This window comes from Corylus avellana, chromosome ca4, assembly GCF_901000735.1.
Source record: "Corylus avellana chromosome ca4, CavTom2PMs-1.0".
Lineage (NCBI taxonomy): Eukaryota > Viridiplantae > Streptophyta > Magnoliopsida > Fagales > Betulaceae > Corylus > Corylus avellana.
The window spans coordinates 23,694,158-23,711,572 of record NC_081544.1 but is presented as its reverse complement, the minus strand read 5'-3'; the positions used below and the strand labels follow the sequence as shown (position 1 = coordinate 23,711,572).

The window sequence follows — 17,415 nt, the reverse complement described above, 5'->3', positions numbered from 1 at the left end:
CCTTACTATAATCTGGTTCCTTATTGTGAAGTTTAAAATAAGGAGTAGACCATTTTATAGTTTGAGTAGGCAATCGGTTAATCAAATAGACAGCAGTATGGCAAGCCTCAATCCATAATTTAGAAGATAAATGAGATTGAGCAAGAAGTGTAAGGCCAGTTTCTATGATATGTCTGTGTTTTCTTTCTGTTATCCCATTTTGTTGGGAAGTGTGAGGACATGTTATTGTATGAAAAATACCATGAGAAGAAAGAAAGTTTTTGAATTGATGAGATGTATATTCACCCCCACCATCAGTTTGGAGCTGTTTGATCTTTGTTGAGAGAAGATTTTCAAGTAAACTCTTAAATTTGACAAAATAATCAAATACTTCAGACTTTAATTTTAAAGGAAAAATCCATGTATATCTTGAAAAATCATCTACAAATATAACATAGAATTTATAACCACTAACAGACACAACTGGAGATGTCCAGACATCATTATGAACTAATTTTAATGGAGAATTGGTAACATGAGTTGAATCCTGAAAAGGTAGTTGTTTGCTTTTGGCTAATTGACATGGCTCACATAAAGAAAAACTAGACTCTAAATGACTGACAGGTAGATGTTGAGACTTGAGAAGACGCTTGAGAACTTGAGAATTGGGATGTCCAAGTCTATTGTGCCAAGTGACTTCACCAACTTTGACTCCAAGAAAGGCAGCATGATTGCTGTGTTTATTGACTCCAAGAAAGGCAGCAGGCTTGTTGTGTTTATTGATGAGAAATTGTTTCAGCTGAATTGGGTATAGACCGTCCTCACTTGGCCCCTGCAATATTATCTCCCCCGAGAGGTTGTCTTTTACAAGAAAATAAGAATCTGTGAGTTTGAAGTGGCAATTATTATCATGACAGAAACGATTTATTGAAAAGAGATTAGCTGAAACATCAGAACAATGTAAGATATGTTTTAAATAAACAATAGTGTTTTAGAATTTGAAAGAAGAAGAACCCGTATGAGTGATGGGAAGAGAGCTACCATTGCCTACAGCAACCTGTTCTTCCCCATTGTATGGCTGTTGGATTGTGAGATTTTCCAAGTCAGCAGTGATATGGTTATTAGCCCCACTGCCAGCTAACCAATCATCATCTTCACGGAGAGCATTAGATTGAGCAGTCATGGCTGCAAGCGCACTTGGAGGGTGTCTTCCTTGGTAGGCGTAGTCCATGAGATGATAGCAGTCAAGTGCTTGATGGCTTGTCTTACCACAAATTTGACAAGGAACCCGATTAGTGCTATTAGAAAAGGTAGAATTTGTTTTACCTGAAATTGAAGCACGATTTGTTTGCTGAGGAGAATATCACTGACTAGCATTATTTGTTTGCTGAGAAGAATAGCGCTGACCACCAGAAGGCTTATGTGGTTGATTGCGTGCATTGTTCTTGCTGAATTTGGGCCTGTGAGTATATAGCTTTTGAGAATGAAGCGCAAATGAGGTGGTCTCATACTGTTTATTCTACTGCAGTAGAAGACGTTCATGGTTGAGCAGGGCAGACTAAAACTGATCTAGAGGCATAGCATTGTTATTTGTAGAAAGAGAGAAGGTAGTGATAAAGGCATTAAACTGAGGATTCAGGCCTTCAACGAGGTTAGAGATAAGGTCTTCCTCTTCAACTTTCTTTCCAACAAGAGCTAGTTCATCGACAAGGGACTTAGCTTCTTGTAGATACTCAGAGCAAGACTTAGTTCCTTGATGAAGAGTTTGTACTTGGTGCCGTAATTGACTGATGCGTGTCCTAGAAGGGCATGTAAAACGGGTAGCCAATGCAATCCACACCTCATGGGAGGTATTCAAGCCGTAGACTGTTAGAACCACTTTCTCAGAGAGACAAGTGATAAGCCAGCTAAGAACATACTGGTCTTTTCTTTCCCATATAGCAACTTCAGGATTGATAACATCATCCTCTCCAGCAGTTTTGGGAAGGAATTTAGGTGGGCATGGTTTTGAGCCATCAACGATGTTCATAAGACCATCAGTACGAAGGATGGGACGGATCTGAAGGTTCCAGGCCAGGTAATTACGTTCACCCAATTTGCTAGGTGTAAAGCTAGTAAGATTGGGTATGGAGATAGTGTTTGCGGAAGAAGCCATTAGGTTAGAGGTGTTAACCTACAAATGGCTCTGATACCAAATAAAATATTATCAAGAGATGAGATATTTGGCCAAGATGCATTCTGCAGCTTTATCATTGAACTTAAATAGAAAAGAGTTACACTTGTATTTGATCATATCAAGCTAACAAGATAAGCTTTGATGTGATAAGAAGATTTAAACAAAGAATAAAAGATAAAGAGATAATATAAAAGATTACAAACAATCAAAAGAGAAGTGATACAAATAAATAACTCTTACAAGAGATAAGTAAGAGTCCTAGCGCACTTCTTCTGAGTAGCAGCAGACTCCTTAACACTTTATGCCGTTTGTACAGTAAACAACATAAAATTTATGTAAAGGGAAGTCTTAACACCCTCTCAATCTCTGCTAGGGTTTCATCTCTAGCAGATAGCGCCGTCGGAGGGGGAGAAATTCTCCCCCTCCCCCTTCCTCCCCCTCATCCTCTTTTCTCTTCGCCCTAGAGCTAGCCTATTTACTTGATGTCCTTTGCTCTTTGGGCGTTTTCTTCCTCTCCCTCCCTCTTCACTCCTTTTCTGATTTTAGGGGTTTTTTGGAGGCCGATCTTCCGCCCTTCTCCCTCTGCCACGCCTGTTGCTGGGTCGGGCTTGGCTCCGGTTCGTGTCTTGCCTGATCGACCGCCTATCGCCTGGTCCACTTCGACTTGTGCTCCACCACCTTGCTACCCGAATCTGCCAGTGCCCATCACACCTTTTGCACTGGATTCGTCTCTCCGGCTGTTTTTTTTTTTTTTTTTTTCGTTTCTGGTTGTTTTATTTCCTTTCCTTTATTTCTGTCTTTTGCCGTGTATTTGGTGTGTTGTTTTTATTGCCTTACTTGTTGGTCACACTTTGTGGGTGATGCTCTTGGTGGGTTCACTCAAACTCCCCCCCAGTTTGTTTTGTGTGCGACACTGATCTCCTCTGCACCTGTTCTGCCACCCATCATCCGACGTCGAGTCTTTCCTCGTGTCCCCTCGCAATGAGATCCAACGCCACCTTCCACGTTGGTTTTTGGCCAGCACGTGATCAGCTTCCTTCTGGCTGCCGTTTCCCGCTTAGTGTGATTCTCCAGTTTTTTCCCTGTTCCGTTGGTTTCCATTTGTTGTTTGTCTAATTTTTTCTATTATGTTTGTATTTTTATTTTAGTCCCTTTATTTCCCTGTATGCTTTTATTTCCTGTTTTTTGCTTGTAATAAGGCTCTTTCCCCTCTTGATCTGCATGCGTGATGCCCTCTAGGTTATTTGCTATGGTCCAAACCTTTGGGTTATGGATGTGAATGTTATCCTGGCTTTCGGGTCGAGGAGGAAGAGTTTCAATTGAGGGTTTGTCTATCCTCAGTTCCGAGGAATAAGCACTACCTATGCATTAGTTTGAGTCTGTTTGGCACATATCTGTTTTTTAATATGTAGCTTAGTCATGAGTCAGTAGATTGGTTTTGCGTTTGGAATGTAATACGTCATCTGTGACACTTGTAACCTCGTAGCTTTGGCTATAGTTGCTTGTAAGAGCTTTATGCTCATGATGATTTCTATGAATGAGACTGATATGGATTCTCTTTAAAAAAAAAAAAAACACAAAATTGATGTCGTTTGTATAATAAACAACATAAATTTTATTGTCATTTATTATACAACCGGCACAATATACTAAATTTATGTTATTATACAACCGGCACAATATACAACCGACATAATTTTTTATTGTTGTTTACTGTACTACTGGCACAACTTCAAAATTTGTGCCGGTTGAACAATAAACAGCATAATTTTTAGTGACATTTATTGTATAAATGTCACAAATTACAGAATTTATACAGTTTGTAAGTAAACAGTACAAAAACAAATTAGGATCCTTTTAGTTCAAATGAATAGGAGAATATCCAGTTAGTTATAGTTGATAGGTATTTTTGTCCTCTCAAAAAGTGAAAAAACAAAAATATCTCTCTATTATAACTAACTGGATATTCTTGAATTCATTTGAACTAGAGAGGATCATGTTCCCACAAACAACATAGTTTTGTGTTGTTTAAGCAAAACGGCATTAAAAAAAAAATGCCTTTTTTTTTTGGTAGTGAATTTGTATAAAGGGAAACAATATGTGAAAATGAAACACCAACACATATACACCTTGCAAGCTCACCTCAACAAGCTAACCTCATCAATAGGTTTGAAGCCTTCGCTACTTCGCAGGAAATACAAAAGAAGAGACACACAAGGGAGTTCAATGGCAGTAGTTACTATAGTTGTGGTTGCAATTCCAGAAGGTTTGCCACTGGCCGTCTCACACTCATACTTGCTTATTCCATGAAGATAATGATGGCTGATCAGGCAATGGTGTGGAAGCTCTCCGCCTGTGAGATCATGGGCTCGGCCACCATCATTTGCACTAATAAAACAGGCACTCTCACGCTGAACCAAATGAACGTAACAAAGTTTTGGCTAGGAAAAAACTTTTGCAGCAGGTTCTTACTCGTCAATTGCTCCATATGTTGTTAAATTGGTCCATGAAGGAATTGCTCTGATCACCGACGCTTTAAGATATTTTCATTACATGTTATATGAGGGTAAGGTGAAGCCTAAAGAGGCAGTTATTGTACCTGTTATGATTCTACCCATAAAATATCTAAGTTTATGGTAGGAAAGTGAGAGTAATGTAGATGTTATTTCAAAATTGTGTGAGCTACATGGCCCTCCCAAAGTTTAGGAACATTAATCTTAGATGCATATGTTGGTACGAGGAAGATGTATATGTTGTCATCACGGCCTTCACCAAAACCTCTGCTGCCTGGATTGTTTTTGTCTTGGATTTCAGTGATTGGACTCATTATCTGAAGAAGCAGGTCATGATGTATATATGAGTAATTATTCAACCTACTTGAGGAAGAAAAAGATCTTCCTTGGTGCTCTTACCGGCTCCAAAATTTTCCATGCATCTCAATATCTCATTGCATCATAGCGTGCCAATTATTGTAAGTTACTCCAAACTAATTAATTCACCTGAAAGTTTTAGAACCAAAATCTATCAAAATGTTTTCAAGTTTCCCTAAGAAAAATCTGTACTAAACTGTTATCTGTAGATAGAAAAGTTAATGAAAAAAAAAAAAAAAAAAAAAAAGGTTTGGAATCTCTAAAAATAGAGAAGTGCTAGAGAGCCTAACAAATGAACCCAGAAAAATTTTCAAACTAACATGACAAGGGTTTTTAAATTAAAAAAAAAAAAAATGCAATTCTCTCTCCCTTATTTGCCACTCACGGTCTGCCACATTAGTTTGGAGATTTTTCTAAATTCATTTGTTTGACTTCCTAGCACTTCTCTTAAAAATATATCAACATTTCACTATGCAAGTTGTTCAAAACATTTTCAAGTTACCTAAAGCAAAATGCATACTTGTTTTCAATGTAATGTGCTTAATCATCCGAAATTATAAAATTTGTCTTCTATTGTAGAATTATTTCGTTGATTGATTGAAACAAAAAAATCAAAGGCATATCATTTTACTGATAAATTGATTCATTTTGTTTAGACTCTTCGAATACAATGCAGCAATGAAAGTTTTTAAAACAAGGCTTCACACAAAAATGGAGGATGAGCTTATTACAAATTTAAATATAGTTGTTTATATTGAAAGAGAAATTGCTGAGAACTTCAATTCAAACTATACTTGTTGATTTTCTCTAAACTAGTATAGGTTGCAATTTTAAACATTTTGTTTTTGTATTTTTGTTTCTTTTTGTACTAGGGCTAGGCCTACATGTTACATTTTTGATCCATTAATTTTGGCACATATTTATGAAGTTTGATAAATATAATTTCTGTAATATATATATTGGCTTGTGTTTTATCATATTTTTTGTAAATAGTAAAAACATAGTATATATTCACAAAAAAAATATTATCATTATATTTTGGTTTAGCCCCCTCAAACATAAATTCTTAGCTTTGCCACTATGGACAAACATTTTCAGTTGGGGGTGATTGTACAAGCCACCATTTTTATCCAAAGCGTAGGGCACTTATTCTGCTGTTGGGTGATCCTCCCCTTTTGTGAGAGTGGAGGAGTGCTGCCACCCCTCCCGCCTTTTTTATTTATTTATTTATTTACTTTCAGACTTTAGCATTTTTTGCTAAAATAAAAAATTATTCTTTTAACATAGGCATGAGATGTGGCAACCGCCTAATTTGCCTAGATAATGAGTCTGCCCTTATTATCCTAAGGTTTCACTCAAAATGTTCTCATATTTATCTCCTAACAATATCTAAGACAGAAATGTCTCACATGTTTAAGACACACGTGGCAATGTCAGAAGTTAGTTTGTAGGAGCTTTATACAAGCCATCTTGCTGCGTCAATTTCCTAGGACAGAAATACGTATGGCAATTTCCTAGTTATGTATATATGATCACACGCTGGCTGCGTCTCAGGCGCGGCGGCGCATGCATTAATTAATGTGATCACATGCATCCTTTCAGACTTTTAGTCAAACACGTTCCTAGGCCTCCAAGTCTAGAGCCTTCGCATAATTTCATTTTTAAACCTGGAGATCGAAGTCTGTGTCGACGCAGCCTGAGATCCAGGAGTGCTTCCATATTTGATCGATCCCAATCTATCCTCCTGCACTGTTTAGCCGACACAAAACCAAAACTGCTTTTCCTGTTTACATGCTCAAAAATTAGCTGCTCGGATCATCCTTTCTTTGAGAGGAAAATTAAGGAAGAGATTTTGGTGATACACACAGCAATTACGAGAAACAATTCTTAGCTTGTTGAAATGATTATACGTACCATATTGCATGAATCCATCTGTGGCAGTTTCCTTCAGCATGTATCTCTTTTTACTAGATGGGAAAAAGCCAAATCCCTTCCAAACGGACACAGTCACAAAAAAAACTTTTGGAATCTTAACTTATTCCCTCGAACTTTCTTGCCTTTTGTAATGTTTCCTCCTAACTATCAAAAGTTGCAATGTTGGTGTTCGATGTTTCAGCCCATTTCAATTCCCTCTATAGTTAGGTTTTTTGTTAACTTAAACGGCTAACAAGTAATATATAATTTATAAAAAATACAAATATACCCGTAATTAAAATTTTTAACAAAATCCAAAATATATAATAATAATAATAAAGAGACTGAGCTGGCCATGGTGTTCAATGATGACCCACATCATCACAGTGGATAGGGAACTGACAGTTTTTAACACAACCCACGAACCCGCTTGATCATAAACAGGTTGACCCTTTTAATCCGTTTAATAAACGAATCATAAATAGGTTGACCCACATAACCCATTTATAAAATTATATATATTTTTTATATAATAAATATATATTGAAACGGGTTATATTCGGGTCGAAACAGGGCAAATGAGTCGTGTTGGGTTAGGTCAAATGGGTTAAACATGTTGCGTTTGAGTCTAAATGGGTCAAGTAGGTCGTGTTCAGGTTTAAATGCATAACTCATTTAGCTAAATAGGTCATGTTTGTATTTTCCCTTATTAGATTGGCAGGTCAAGCAGGTCGACCTGAGCTCAACCTGCCGACCTGTTTTTCTAAACCCTAACCATGGGTTGCAATGAGACAAGACTCGGTGTAGAAAAAATTATAAGTGAGGGTATTTTGGTCATTTTCATTAATTAATTAGTTAGATAACAAAAAATCTTAACATATGAGGTATTGAAAATAGCTGAAATATAGAATACTCACATTGCAATATTTGATAGTTTAAGAGCAACATTGCAAAAACAGTAACAATGAGAGGTTACCACGAACTTGAGCATTTGGGCATACAATTACATCATTCTTTCTTATCCGTTTTCATAGAAAGTGGAGAATGCTGCGTTCTTAAGTTATTCCTTTTGTTCTTAGGAAGTCAAACGACTAATGTTTGACTGGGGCAATATTTTCCGAATCATTAATTTAAAAGATAGTTATTCTATGGAAAGAAATTCATAAAAAGATTGGCTTGCACTGTCTAACGCACAAGGAGAAAACAAAAGGGAATTGCCTTGATAAACTTAGGACGAAAGGATTCCAATTGCTTAGCCCGAGGGGCAAGAGATTGCTGTAGGCTTTCGATGATGACAAGTTTCCGCGTCCATTTGGTCTCGAACAAATCAAAAGCCGATACTTTTTGTCAAACCGCGCAAACTCTTTGAGTTACCAAGAAACAACGCAAACTCGATCGATCTGTACACTTATCGACACCATCAATTTGGTATTAAATTTTTGCGGAAAGTCGTGAGAAACCCAACATATTTCATGGATACTTTTATTGCGAAACAACACAGAGCACAAACAAAACTGACAGACAAAGCTATAAAATGTCAAGGACTTCCCCAATTTAATGTACCCTGCAACATATCTCCTTATATCATTACTATTCTCCAGCTATTCTGCTCTTTCGATTTTTCCTCGAGGAATATCTGCATTTATCCTCACTTTGCTCCATTCATTCATAAAAGGTATTTGCTCATTTGAATCCTTCAAGTTTTACACATAGAAAAAAGAGTTACTGCTTTTTATTTTATCTCTATTACTACATTGTCAGTTCCTTGCTTTCCTACACATATCATCTTTACAGTGAACTTTTTTCCCTCCCTGAGCCAATGGCTACAATTCTCCCACCAAAGTCGGAGAGCATATGCATTGAGACTTTACTTCACGTACCAGAAATACTCGGCCAAGCCAACAAGAGATGGCACTCTGCTTTTGTGACCATCTACTGTTCCAGAACCATACTTTCTTTTTTTACAGAATCTCTATCCGGAAAGAAAAATACTGAGATTTCATGCAGTCCTTATTCCATTGAGGATCTCAGACCAAGCAATAGCTTCCAAATTGATCGTACCAGTCTTACTGAACTTGTGAAGGAGAATGATGTTCACAGCCATCATTCTCTAGCAGAGAAGAAAAATGTTGACATTTCACGCTCTCCATCTTTCATCATTATGAATCTCAAACCTCTCGTTGAACACGTGAAAGAGAAAAGTATTCACAAATTCCATTCTCTACACGATATCAAAAATCCTGAGCTTTCTCACTGTCCATCATTCACCATTGTGGATCTCGTCCCCGACAAAAGGTTCAAAATTGATCAAAATTGTCTCATTCAACTTGTGAAAGAGAAAAATCTTGACAGGCTCCAAAAATTTGGAGGGGTTGATGCGGTAGCATCTAGCCTTCATACCAATGCTGAATTGGGTATTGAAGGCGATGTTGAAGACATTGCACTCCGACACGAGGCTTTCGGCTCCAACACATATAAAAGACCGCCTACAAAGAGCTTCTTCCATTTCATAGTGGAAGCCTTCAAGGATCTTACCATTTTCATCCTCTTAGGCTGTGCAACACTTTCTCTTGCGTTTGGCATTAAAGAACATGGAATCAAAGAAGGTTGGTATGATGGTGGAAGCATATTTGTTGCTATATTTCTTGTCATTGCTGTTTCTGCCATAAGCAACTTTAGGCAAAATAGACAGTTTGACAAATTATCCAAAGTCAGCAACAATATACAGGTTGATGTTGTGAGAGCTGCGCGGCGTCAACAGATTTCAATATTTAAAATTGTTGTTGGAGATGTTGTTTGCTTAAAGATTGGAGATCAAGTTCCAGCTGACGGCCTATTCATAGACGGGCACTCATTGCAAGTGGATGAATCCAGCATGACAGGGGAGAGTGACCAAGTAGAAATAAATTGCAGTCATCCATTTCTGGTTTCAGGTACTAAGGTGGCTGATGGCTATGCTCAAATGCTTGTCACTTCAGTTGGCATGAACACAACCTGGGGCGAGATGATGAGCTCAATCAGCCGTGACACAAACGAACAAACACCTTTACAAGCTCGCCTCAACAAGTTAACCTCATCAATCGGTAAAGTTGGTTTGCTAGTCGCTTTCCTAGTTCTCGTAGTCTTGTTGGTTCGCTACTTCACAGGTAATACAACAGATGACAATGGAAATAAGGAGTTCAACGGTAACAAGACCAAGGTTGATGACATAGTGAATGCTGTGGTGGGGATTGTCGCTGCTGCTGTTACTATAGTTGTGGTTGCAATCCCAGAAGGTTTGCCACTGGCAGTTACACTCACACTTGCTTATTCCATGAAGAGAATGATGGTTGATCAAGCAATGGTGCGAAAGCTCTCTGCCTGTGAGACCATGGGCTCTGCCACCACCATTTGTACCGATAAAACAGGCACTCTCACGCTCAACCAAATGAAGGTGACAAAGTTTTGGTTGGGGAAAGAAACTTTTACAGCTGGTTCTTACTCATCAATTGCTGAATATGTTCTCAAATTGGTCCAGGAAGGAGTTGCTTTAAACACAACTGGTAGTGTATACATGCCTAATTCAGGATCTGAAATTGAGTTTTCAGGTAGTCCCACTGAAAAAGCAATTCTTTCATGGGCTGTTTTGGACCTAAACATGGAAATGGAGCAATTCATGCAAAGTTGTACGATTCTTTATGTTGAAGCATTCAATTCCCAGAAGAAACGAAGTGGAGTCCTTATGAGGAGAAAAGCAGACAACACAATCCATGTACACTGGAAAGGTGCAGCAGAGATGATATTGAAGATGTGCTCAAGTTACTATGATGCTTCTGGAATTGTAAAAGATCTTGATGATGCTGAACAGATGAAATTTGAGCAAATTATTCAAGGTATGGCAGCTAGCAGCCTCCGGTGCATTGCATTTGCACATAAGCAGGTTTCAGAAGAATATCAAGAAAATAAAAGGCTAGAAGAAGATGGTTTGACCCTATTAGGACTTGTGGGACTTAAGGACCCATGTCGTTCAGGGGTGAAGAAAGCTGTGGAAGATTGCCAATATGCCGGTGTGAACATTAAAATGATCACGGGAGACAATGTTTTCACTGCAAAAGCTATAGCCACCGAATGTGGGATACTTAGGCCTGGTCAAGACATGGTCAGTGGAGCAGTAGTAGAAGGTGTGGAATTCAGAAACTACACGCCAGAAGAGAGATTGGAGAAAGTTGATAAAATTTGTGTGATGGCAAGGTCTTCTCCCTTTGACAAACTTTTGATGGTAGAGTGCTTGAAACAAAAAGGCCATGTGGTTGCAGTCACTGGCGATGGCACAAACGATGCACCAGCACTAAAAGAAGCTGATATAGGACTTTCGATGGGGATTCAAGGCACCGAGGTGGCCAAGGAAAGCTCTGACATTGTCATTTTGGACGATAATTTTGCTTCAGTGGCCACAGTTTTAAAGTGGGGAAGATGTGTCTATAACAACATCCAGAAGTTCATCCAATTTCAACTTACCGTAAATGTTGCTGCTCTTGTGATCAACTTTGTGGCAGCAATTTCAGCTGGAGAAGTCCCACTTACAGCAGTGCAATTATTGTGGGTGAACTTGATTATGGATACATTGGGTGCTCTGGCTCTTGCGACAGAGCAACCTGCCAAGGAATTGATGGATAAACCACCTGTGGGCCGGACTACGCCACTTATCACCAACATTATGTGGAGAAACCTCTTAGCCCAAGCTTCATATCAAATAGTTGTCCTCTTGACCTTGCAGTTCAAAGGTGAATCAATCTTTGGTGTGGCTGAGAAGGTAAATGACACCTTAATCTTTAATACTTTTGTTCTTTGCCAAGTCTTCAATGAATTCAATGCAAGGAAGCTCGAGAAGAAGAATGTCTTCAAGGGGATACACAAGAATAGATTGTTTTTGGGGATCATCGTGATAACCATTATTCTACAGGTAGTCATGGTAGAGTTTCTAAAGAAGTTTGCAGATACAGAAAGGTTGAATTGGTTGCAATGGGGTGCATGCATTGGAATCTCAGCACTATCTTGGCCAATTGGTTGGATCGTCAAGTGTATACCTGTTCCACAAAGACCATTTCTTAGCTACCTAAAGATGAAAAAGATATGACCATGGGATTTTCTTCAATACTTCTTATTGTTAACTCTATCGGTTCCAGTATTTGGTATCTTATTATAATTATTCAGTTCTATCATTGTATCGCTTATCCTATATGTAAGTATTGTTGTCATATTTTCAATAATACAAAATTTTTACTTATTTTTTATCATACGTTGAGGGTAGTTACAATAATATCTTTTTTGCGACCGTGTGCTTGAATGCAACTTGTAGTTAGAATCTTGAAAAAATGTTGTCTAGCTTATTATAATTCTCTAGTTCTCTCATTGTATAGCTTAACAGATATGTAAGTATTGTGTTCGAATTTACATGGCGAGTCTCATGTGAGAAGATTCTTGAAGGCAAGGGAGAAGAGATTTAGGTTTGGTGTGAGAATCGGTATGTCCATGGAAATTTCGGGAAGAGATTCTTTACGGTTGTGGTTTTGGTTGTCGTTTTGCCTGTAGTTGATGGTTTGCTCATGGTTGATGGTTTGCACATATTCTCGTATAATTTTTTATACTTGGGGTTCATGATAATGTAATTTATTTTGTTAAATGATTGAAAATGTGGTGTTTACTTTGTTAGTATCTATGGAAGACTATACACGTATTGTATAACACTGGTTTGCGATTCCTACCATGCAATAATGAAGATGAAATTTTTGAGTATCCAGATAAATCTTTGGGACAATGAATTTTCTGCTGCGGCCTGCTTAAAATGTAGCTGCAGAACAGCCGTCTACAAATATATCTCCTGCAGATACATATTATAAGTCAAAACCTGCAGCAACTTTGGAGGGTCTTGTAGCTGAATATCCATATCTGTGGTACTCCACGGTTGAAGATAACTTATATTTGGGACGACTAACAACTATATATGTGCAAAGAAATTAAACATAATCTGAGCCATTAGTTGAAGCAGCATACATGATTGAATATGTGGCCTTCAACTCATGCAATATATTCAAAAATAAATAAATAACTACCAATCAAATGAAAGAAAAGAAAAATTCAAAGACGAATGAAAAATGATAACTTAAGCCATGGATCATGGATGAATACAGCCTGACAGGGCTTCCCATAACCCACCTACCGTAGAAATGTTAATATGTTATTTTGGCAAACACGTAACGTGCAATTCTGTAACTTAACTGAGATTGTTTTTCATAGACCTGGCTTTATGCGGATCAACCTCTAGACAAACAAGGCAGCTAATTAACCATTTTTGTGCTTACCCAGAGAGCCAGAGTAAGGAACGCTCCCAACTCCCACAACAATGTACGCATGTATCCACCTGCGGAGCCTCAGTGCTTCTTTCTGAGGGAGGACCCCAAATGTTCGTGAAAATTAACTTTAATGGAGAATAACAAACGGATATAGACAAAAGAACAGACAACCTGCTTCTTGGCCAGTTGAGAAGCAGAGCAGACAGGCAAAATATCAATTGGACACTGAAAGTTGATGTTGAGATAGGATTTTTGTGAACTGTCCGAAGAGCCTGTATCCAACTGCTGAGCCTCAGTTCGATTCGAATGGCTTCATGGACGGAACCACGGAGGCCGGGAGCCTCCCCGATCCCCCAAAGATTTTCAAATACCCCCGCTCCATCCTTCCAAATTTTTGAAAAAAAAAAGAATTTGAAATAAAAAATAAATATATTCTGTTTTTCCTGACTGCCGTTCGAGACAAAGATTTGGTACGTTGGTGTATATAGGTTACTATGTTAAGAAAATAAATAGTTATTAAATAATATAAAATTGAATAGCCATTTTTATTCATTAAAATTGTACCAAAATTATTAAAATATCAAAGATATATATACAAACAATAATAATAATAACTTTTTTCTCTTTTTTTTTTTTAAAAAAAAAAGCTTAGAAATTTTTTTTTCGTAGTCAACCACCTTGGCAGATCATCGGGTGGTCACACTACTCCCAAAAGCCCCTCATGGTGGACCATCGACTATCTTACGACCACCCTAACCATGCTTTGGGGTATCCTCGTGGTTCTTCTAGAGTGGCCGACCACCCCTTAAGGTGGTTAGGCACTAGTAGAAAGTTTTGTGATTGTCTCGCCTCCATTTTTTTAAAAAAAAAAAATAATAATAATGATTCTATTGGAAAATTCATTATAGTCCTTAATGAATATTTATTCCTCCAATTTTTTAAAGAAATGCGTATTCATTTTTCTAAGGAATCGAATAGCTATTCATAAAAATAGTACATAACCAAAAAAAGAAGTTATTTCAAAAGAATAATCAATCCATTTCAGAGGTCTATTCTGCATATCAAACATTCCCTTAGTATATTGTTATTATTTTCTACCAATATATATATATATATATATATATATATATATATTATTTGGACACTTTCCTTATTTTTTTGGACACTTTCCTTCTTTTTTCTTCTTTTGGGACGAAATCATAATTATTTTATTTTCTTTCTCATTACTTTTTATTTTAGAGTAATGATACATAATACATATTACACTCCCATTTCACCATTTGGCTGGACTCTAGCTAGTTAAAAACAAAAATCCAAAAGCTGTGATAGGTAGCGATCCGTATCATTTATGTATATAATTAAGGTTACTTTAGGGCTTTCGAGTTTTTTAGCAGGTCTCCTACGCCGAACGTGTTCGACGTGGGTGATCAATGCAAATTGCAAACCATCGTTCAACGTTGTCTCCATTGAGTCAATGCCATCGGATGGTGACTAGTCAATTAAGCAGCCTAAAATTGACGTCTCCAGTGAGTCAATGCCATCGGATCGTGACTAGTCAATTAAGCAGCCTAAAATTGACGTCTCCAGTGAGTCAATGCCATCGGATTGTGACTAGCTAGTCAAGCAGCCTAAGATTGACCGCCGGGAGCTAGCTAGTGACCCTCTTTTGAGGCGTTCAACTGAGAAAACAGTTGCATCTTTTAAGCACATACATAAATACTAGGTTGGACTACCCTCACCCGAACCACACCATCTCAGATCAGATGCCACTGCCTCTGCCTACCCTTTCTTTTGTTACCATCTGTTGTTCTTGAGCCCTGCTTTCTTTTAATCTTTTTTCTTTTTTCAATTCTTTCATCTTTGTTCATCTCAAACCTGACAACAGATTCTAAATTCATCAACCAAGTCTTCCTGGAGCTGTTGCTGCATTTTCTCTTGCGTTTGTCATTAAAGAGCATGAAATCAAAGATGATGGATGGCATGATGATGATGGTGGCCGGAAGCTTTTTTGTCATTGCTAGCTAGCTGTTTATTTTATGCTCTCTAATGCCAAACGCAAGAGAATGTGCAGCACATCTTAAAAGGATGAAATTGTACGTAGTATCCTTCAAGGCATCCACGTCCAATGGCAGCTGAGGCATGGATTCATTTTTGGGAGGCCAAACTAAATTATACAAATTCAATGACAAAATAAATATTACAGGGTAGTGCATGTAAATAGGAAGGTAAAGTTCTTGGTGAATTTATTTCAATGCCATGTTATTATGTGACCCGTGATATTTTTTTTATATTGACCATTTACATTTTTCCAATTAATGTGAAATTCAATATTTCTGTAGTCACACGTACGTGTAATGTATATACTCAACAGGAAGTAAAAGAAGCGGATCACCATCCAAATGGTTGTTAGGAAAGACAGGAAACAACAGACGTATTTATTGTTGTCGAAATCCGACAGATTGACAAATTATCCGAAGTCAGCAACAATATCCCAGTTGATGTTGTGAGAGCTTGGGAGGGGCGTCAACAGATTTCAGTATTTGAAATTGTGGTTGGAGATGTAAATTGCTTAAAGATTTGAGATCAAGTTCCAGCAGATGGGCTATTCTTAGATGGGCACTCCTTTCAAGTAGGCCAATCCAGCATGACAGGGGAGAGTGACCATGTAGAAGTAAATTGCAGTCATCCATTTTTGGTTTCTGGAGCAAAGGAAATACAAAAGAAGAGAACACAAGGGAGTTCAATGGCAAGCAGTTACTATAGTTGTGGTTGCAATTCTAGAAGGTTTGCCACTGGCCGTCACGCTCACACTTGCTTATGCCATGAAGAGAATGATGGCTGATCAGGCAATGGTGCGGAAGCTCTCTGCTGTGAGACCATGGGCTCTGCCACCTTCATTTGCACTGATAAAACAGGCACTCTCACGCTGAACTCAATAAATGTATCAGTCAGCTCTGGAAACGACCCAAAAAATGGCTTAATTTACAGGTGAATCAAAGTGCAATTACAGCTGCAAGCAGTTCAAACACGAGCAAATGACACTGCTTCAGCAATACACAGCTTGCAGGATAGAGAAACAGCAGCACCCACATGTGTAAATTGTAATTCATAGGAGTGATTAAAAGAATTGTGCATAAATAGAGAAGCAAATCTGTCATGCTTCAATACCAATTTGTTCAAAATCAAGCACAAGTCATCAAGATATTTTTTTCAAATCATTGAAAATTCAACTTCATGGGGACATATTTATAACATGTTTGAATCTCATTACAGTATATATATAACTCAACATTTTTCAGCAACTATCATTTTATAAAACATGCAGTTCAAGTAATTTTAATCAAATCTCAAGAATTTCTCTGAATTTCTTAATAAAAACTAATTCAATCCTATCCAAATAAACAATCAAATTTTAATACCTAAGCGGTTCACCAAAACATCTAATTTCTTCTTAATTGCATTTTCACCAAAACATCTAACATTAAAAAAGCTTCAATTCCCAACAATATAATGAAATAAGATATCCGAAGGCATACCTCTACGAGATCATTTCGTTCAGCCTGAGAGTGCCTGTTTTGTCAGTACAAATGGTGGTGGCAGAGGCCATGGTTTCACAGGGAGAGAGCTTCTGCACCATTGTCTGATCAGCCATCATTCTCTTCATGGAATAGGCAGGTGTAAGCGTGATGGCCAGTGGCAAGCATTCAAGCATGGGCATCAAGCCAGCACCTTTGCACCAGAAACCAAAAATGGATGACTGCAATTTACTTCTACATGGTCACTCTCCCCTGTCATGCTGGATTTGTCCACTTTCAACGAATGCCCATCTAAGAATAGCCATCTGCTGGAACTTGATCTCCAATCTTTAAGCAAACTACATCTCCAACCACAATTTCAAATACTGAAATTTGTTGATGCACCTCTCCCACCCAACAACTCCCCAGCTCACAACATCAACTTGGATATTGTTGCTCACTTGGGATAATTTGTCAAATGGTCTGTTTTGCCTAAAGTTACTTATAGCAGAAAGAGCGACGAGTTTGGATGGGTTTGGTATATTTCCAAGAACACCCGAATTGTTTGACCCAAAAAAGATAGCACGTGCTCAATCTGAATCAGAGGGGATGGTGAGTTTCCTTGTACG

General features: G+C 37.9%; 1 protein-coding gene and 1 long non-coding RNA gene across 2 annotated transcripts; one reads left to right on the top strand and one right to left on the bottom strand.

The window, feature by feature from the left end:
- The first annotated feature begins 8,617 nt into the window (after positions 1-8,617).
- LOC132180075 (putative calcium-transporting ATPase 13, plasma membrane-type) lies at positions 8,618-12,055 on the top strand. The gene has a single exon (XM_059592921.1). The coding sequence runs from the start codon at positions 8,759-8,761 to the stop codon at positions 12,053-12,055; it is 3,297 nt and encodes a 1,098-aa protein (XP_059448904.1). The 5' UTR covers positions 8,618-8,758.
- Positions 12,056-15,685: 3,630 nt separating this feature from the next.
- Positions 15,686-17,192, bottom strand: LOC132179154 (uncharacterized). Its single transcript, XR_009439887.1, has 2 exons — positions 16,808-17,192; positions 15,686-16,197 (listed from the first exon to the last, which is right to left on the bottom strand). It is a non-coding gene; the product is annotated as an uncharacterized LOC132179154 (long non-coding RNA).
- Positions 17,193-17,415: the final 223 nt, after the last annotated feature.

Coding starts and splice junctions, on each gene's coding strand:
- LOC132180075 (XM_059592921.1), top strand. CDS start 8,759: ATGGCTACAATTCTCCCACCAAAGTCGGAGAGCATATGCATTGAGACT.